The sequence below is a fragment of the Puma concolor genome, chromosome D3 (genome assembly GCF_028749965.1).
Source record: "Puma concolor isolate L17-30 chromosome D3, mPumCon1.1.hap2, whole genome shotgun sequence".
Taxonomy (NCBI): Eukaryota; Metazoa; Chordata; class Mammalia; order Carnivora; family Felidae; genus Puma; species Puma concolor.
In genome coordinates, this window is record NC_141678.1 from 5,188,128 (window position 1) to 5,194,127 (window position 6,000).

The 6,000-nt window shown below is 62.9% G+C and overlaps 1 protein-coding gene across 1 annotated transcript in view; it reads right to left on the reverse strand.

Moving 5' to 3' along the window:
* LOC112870147 (transmembrane protein 132B) overlaps window positions 1–5,642 on the reverse strand; it is a 369,365-nt gene extending 363,723 nt beyond the window's left edge. Inside the window, exon 1 of the mRNA XM_086681441.1 lies at window positions 5,329–5,642. Within this exon, the coding sequence (XP_086537567.1) occupies window positions 5,329–5,395 (67 nt within the window). The 5' untranslated portion in view covers window positions 5,396–5,642. The remainder of the gene's footprint in view (window positions 1–5,328) is intronic.
* Between the last annotated feature and the right edge of the window lie 358 nt (window positions 5,643–6,000).

Genomic DNA, 6,000 nt, shown 5'->3' on the forward strand with positions numbered 1-6,000 from the left:
TTACAGCCAAGAGCCCATCTGGCCTTCCTAGGTTGAAGCCGCACCCGCGATGTGATATCAGGAGGTGGGGCCTTTGGGAGGCGATGAGGTCACGATGGGGGAGCCTCAGGAGTGGAGTGGGTGCCCTCATAGAAGAGACCCCCCTCCCCCCGCGCCCGCCGCGGGCTCCCGCATCCTTCCACCACATGAGAACACGGGGAGAGGAGAAGAGGGCTCTCACCAGAACGTGGCCGTGCCGGGGCCTTGATCTTGGACTTCCCAGTTTCCAGAACTGCGAGAAACAGAGGTCTGTTGTTCACAAAGCACCCATCCTGGGGTATTTGGCTACAGCAGCCCGAGTGGACTGAGACAGGGCCCATTTTACAGATGGGGATACTGAGTCTCAGAGCGGTCAAGGGTTAGACGAGATCTCCCAATTTCTTGAGAGAAGCCCGAAACCTGGATCGTGATACTGACACGTCCCACTTTTTTTTTTTTTTTTTCAACGTTTATTTATTTTTGGGGACAGAGAGAGACAGAGCATGAACGGGGGAGGGGCAGAGAGAGAGGGAGACACAGAATCGGAAACAGGCTCCAGGCTCTGAGCCATCAGCCCAGAGCCCGACGCGGGGCTCGAACTCACGGACCGCGAGATCGTGACCTGGCTGAAGTCAGACGCTTAACCGACTGCGCCACCCAGGCGCCCCGCACGTCCCACTTTTTAAATGCTGGCAACTAACGAGTGAAGTCTGCAGGCCAGACATGCCACAAGGGCGACAGAAGTCGTCCTCCACTGGATTTCCACGCAGGCTCAGTTACCCAAAACACCAAACCCTCCCTGCAGATACACCCCAGGGCTCCTGACTGAGGCGGACAGCTTTAGAGCTGCCAACACTTCCCAGAACGACTTTCTCAAAAAAGAACCAAATCCCTGAATCCCCTGGGCCCAAATGAGCCTCAAAATCCAATCCATCGCCCACCAACCCTGGTGCCAGGAACACGCAGAAGGTAACAGTTTCGAGGGCACTGACTCTGAACCAGGCCCGCTGTGGGTTCACAGCCGTCCCCCTTCCCTCTGTGTGACCTCACATAAGCCACGGCCTCAGTTTCCTCATCTGTGAAATGGGACAAGTACCAGTCCTCACCCCATGGGGCTGTTGAGGGTCAGTGAAGCCAAATCCGCGAAGGGCTCAGAGCACACAGACAGCTGTCGGCCGGGGCTAGTTACGGAGCTGTTCCAGACTCCCGGGGTCACTGAAATGGAAGCAGCAGGGCGGGAGGCCAAAGGGAAAAGAGGGGGAGTCTCTGCGCCCAAGTCTCGGCCTTGAACGGAACCATCTAATCCCTCGAGGGCACCAAACGTAAAGGATTCCCCGGCGCCTGCAGAGTTGACCCCCAGTCCGGTGGATTCGTACGGCTCGCAACCTTACTTCCCCTTCACAGACGCGTGTGTTGCAGGACAGAAGCGCAGGCCCCCAGCAGAGGCTGGCACTTGGACGGGGCTCCATCACCACCCCCCAGCTTGGCCCGCGGACGCCCGTCCTCACCACTCTGTGTGAGGCTGCGCGGGGGAACCCGGTGGCGCCAGGTGGTAGGTAAGGCGCAGACCAGCACCTGGGCTACAATCTGACGCCGTGTGGCCTCAGGCAAGTTACTTGGCATCTCTGGATCTCAATATCCTCACCTATAAACGGTGAATAGTGAGAGCGTCCACCTCCCTGGCGGGGGGTGGGTCTCTCCCACTGTGTTCACACAAGGCAAGGCCTGGGCCGGGGCCTGCAACACCGGGGGGGGGGGGGGGGGGGCGCCTTCAGAAGCTCTCGCTTCTATCACCCCGTCCCCATCAGCACCACTGGGATGATTCACTGCTTTTGTGAGCATCACCAAACCACTGTCGTTCTCCTGACCTTGGGCTCCTTAAATGGAGCCACAGTCCCTCAAAGGGCCATCCAGTAGGGCTAAGCCTCCCCTGAGCACAGTGAGAAATCCCTGGGGGACGTTCTTTACAAAGAACAATTGTGTGAGCCACGCGCCTGACCTGACACCAATTCACCCGTGTGGCCCTGAGGAAGTCTCTCCCCTGGTCTGGGTCTCCTTTTTCCCATCTGCACAGGGGGCGGTTGGGCCAGGTGCTCCGAGACACCTTCTTGCTCTGCGAGATCACTCATTCACTCCAAGAAAGATCCGGGGGGACCAAGCTCCCCACGAAGCCGTCCATGGCGCCCGGGTGCCTCCATATCCCCAAGGGGACGGGCCGCGTGCATTTGCTCAACCCCACAGCAACAAAGGGAAAGTCCCGTCTCTGTGCCCATTCGACGTCAGACCCAGGAGAGAAGAAAGGAGCCACCCAGCCGCGTACAACCGGGGGGGGGGGGGGGGGGGGGCTCATCCAGGAACAAGGCCCCTGGAAGGGCTCTGCCAGCCCAGAGACCACCCTCCTGGACTTCACATCGACAAGCGAGGGGTTCCTTTTGCTCTCTTGGGTTATGGCAATCACCGTGCTCATTGTTGGCTGTGACTGCTGCAGCTCACACAGAAGCCTCCCGCCTCCCAAGTCCCCCGCATCCGGTAGTGGGGGGGGGGGGGCGCTGAAATGATTTACTCTGGGAACCTCCACCGTACCGCCACTAAATCACTCAGGGGAGGTGACAGCAGTTGCAGCCCACCCCCCACCACCTCCGGACGACACTTCTCTGCAGAGCAACACCATAGACAGGCAAGCCCCCCCCCCCCAATCACTATTGTCATGAGAAAGAAATATACCACATTGCATGCCAAGGTGCCAGGCAGGGCGAAGAGTATCTCCGCTTTGGGGCCAAAGCCACCCCCCCACACACACACACAAGTCACTGCCAGTCACAAGGCCCCTCTGTTGGTGGCTCTCCACCCACCCCAATTTTATAGACCCTGAGCACAATGGGTCAATGAAGCAAGGCGCGTCCATGTTCCCCAGCAGGGACTGTAACAGCGCTGCTAATTTGCAAAGCCGTAGCTCGCACAAAAGTGCCTTGAATAATGGGGGCCCCCTAGTCGCTAAGCTGGGGGATTTGTGCTGAGTCTTACCAAGTGCAGGTCCATATGTTTAAGCGCTTACAAGGCTGAGTACGCCCACCACGCTCTTTACCATGGCAGCTGCCCACGCGGGGGGGGGGGGGGGGGGGGCGGAGGGGGGGCACACAGCAGACAGTCCCTGCGTGTGACGGGGGAGAGGGCGTCCTTCCTTCCCTCAGCACCCTTCCAGCCCCTCTCCCAAACCTCAGCCACATGCGATCGCTAAATCATGCCAGAAATGACCCAGAAGATCCAACCAGCTCCGAAGGAAACTGTAGCTAATTCCTCTGAACCTTTCAACCGACAGTAGGCAGCTAAGTATCTTTCAAGAATCGCAGCCTTGTTTTTTTCCTAGCTCTCCTAACTGGTGCTAAATATAGAGTTATCAAACTGTCTCTCTTTATGTCCCTGGTAGGGACCGGTGAAAAGACTTACATGTGCTCCCAAGAACCTGACGATGGCCCGGGGAGGGGGGGGGGGTCCTCTGCCTCATGGCACCTGCATTAGGAATTGCCCAGCTGAGACCCTCGGGGAGCGGCAGGGACAGCAGGGCTAGGAGCCGGGGCCAACAGCAGGTTTCAGAGGTGGTGCACCTTCCCTGCCAGGACCCGGCCCCCTCCCAGGGCCAGGCACAAGCTCTTCCGTTGCTAGGGGATTGGGGGGGGGCGGGGGGGGGTTCTCCATGTTCTGCTACAAGCGTCAGGCAGGCAGCTTCTCTGAGAGACTTCCAATACCAGCTTCCGAGCACATCCAGGCAAAGGCTGACCCCCGTGGAGAAACAAAATAGAGACAAAACTGTAATTTGCAAGTCCAGGGAACTGCACTTTGGGGAACAGGTCCCCGGGAGGGCTTCAGCTAAGAGGAAACAGCCCTGACCCCGGCAACAGCCCCCCTTATGAACCACGGAAGGACACCGAGAGCAGGAGACACGGCGGGTATAGCTGCTCATTAGCCCAGCAGAGGGAAGACCCATCCACACGCGAAGCCAAAGCTGAACGCCGATGGGGATCTCTGGCACCAGGTTTTTTCCGAGTGGGAGGTTTTATGAAATATTCTGGGTCACTTCAGGGCATCTCGAAGGCAGACAATGTTTACTTTTTCCACGCAAATACATCGCCCGTTAAGTTGGCGTACAAGGTTTGTTCCTAGATGCAACCTCCCTGAGGCACTTGCAGCTGAAAAGTTAAAGTTCTATTTTTCTCCTGCATTCTGGGTGTCTGTGCGGGTTTGTTTGTTAAGAAAAGGAGCAGAATTTTTTTCTAAACAGAACGCTCTCTGCTCCCCCAATCATGGGTCCTGATTTTGAAAGCGCTGGAGGAGAACCGAGCTCTCCAAATGCACACGCAGGTTGCTCGTGACGGTTCCGGGTTCATCGGAGCCTTCAGGACGGTCTCTACTGCTTGGGGTGGGGGAAGGGGAGGGGACGGACTGGCATTTTAGGGTGTCCTTCCTCTAGAACCAACATGTAGCCACGCCAAGGCGGTAAAAGCGTTCCAAACTCCAGCAGAGAGAGAAAATACATGACTGTTCTGCCTTTCCCACTCACTAGGTTTTGGCGACAGCTGCGCCGGTGCCAGCAGGGAGCCCGGCTCCATGGTACCCAGGCAATGGCTCTGGGCATCACCACGTTCCAGGCGGCCCTGCGCGCGCGGGGCTGCCCGGCCGCCTTGGGGTCAGGGCGCTGGGGCAGCACGCGTCTCCAGAAAGCGAGCAGCAAGCTGCACCTGGGCCAAGGGGAGGCCACTCGGGGAGGGGACATGTTCGGGGAAGGGGGGGGGTGTAAAAGCAGGAGGGTGCGGCGGGGAGCGGGGAGAGGCTGCGGACGAGCCAGACAGACTGCGCCGACCGAGACGACCTCAAGGCTGGGGCCCCGCAGGTGTCCTGGGAACGCGCGGCCGTGCGTCGTCCGCGGGCAGCAGGAGACCGGGAGAAGGGGGTCCACCGACGCCCCGTCACGGCGAAACCCCGGGGAAACCAGGACCAGGCGGGGTGGCGGGGGGGGGGGGGCTAGATTCCTGGAGGCGCGCCCCCACCCGCCTCGAGACGCTGAGCGCCTCCGGTCTGTTGCCCCCGTGCGCCCTGCAGGGATCCGCAGGGGAGCTGGCGCGGAAGGCTGGCGGGCTCTCGCGCCGGGCAGAGAGGTACGTGCCCGGGACCCCTGGGTTCCCGGGGTCTCCCCAGACCCGAGTCCGGGAGGTGCGAGCTGCCGGGGACTTGCGAAGGAGGTGGCCGCCCCGCGCGGGAGCCAACTTTGTGCGCCGCGGCCGGGGTCGGGGATGGGGTCCGGGGACGCGTTACCTGGGCACCGGAGCGCAGTCAGCGCCAGCAGGAGCCCGAGCGGCGGCGCCCGGCCCGGGGGCGGCATGGTCCTCGGCGCGCGGTGGGCGCGGCGCGGGGCTGCTCCTGTCGCGCGCCCGGCCCGGCCCGCGGCTCCCGGGGGCGGGGGTGGGGGGCAGCCCCCGGCGGCTACGCTCGGGCGCCGGGCATGGCTCGCCCCCGGGGCGCCGCTCTTCCCCAGACGCAGGCGGCCGGCGCTGGCGGCGCTTCCTCCGCTCGCCCCTGCGCGCTCTCCGGGGCTCGGCAGTGCGCGGCCCGGGAGCTGGGGGCCGCGGGGGGCTCAGCGCCCCGCGCCCGCGCCGGCGGCCCCGCACTTGGCCCGAGTTGCGCGGGCCCCGCCGCCGCCGCCGCCGCCGCCGCCGCCGCCGCGGCTCCTGCGCCCCAGCGCCCGTCCCATCGCCGTGGCGCCGCCGCCGCCGCCGCCGCCGCCGCCGCCTCTGCCCGCGCCAGCTGCCGGCCGCCCCGCAGCCCGCGAGAGAGTGAGCGAGCGGCGAGCGCCGGGCGGAGGGCGGGGCGGCGGCGGGAGGGCGGGGCCGGGGAGGGGGCGGGCCCGCCGCGGAGACGGGGCCCCAGGCGGCCGCCCAGCCATAGGCGGCGGGACGTGCCACTCCCGGGCGTCCCTGGGGGAGGGCG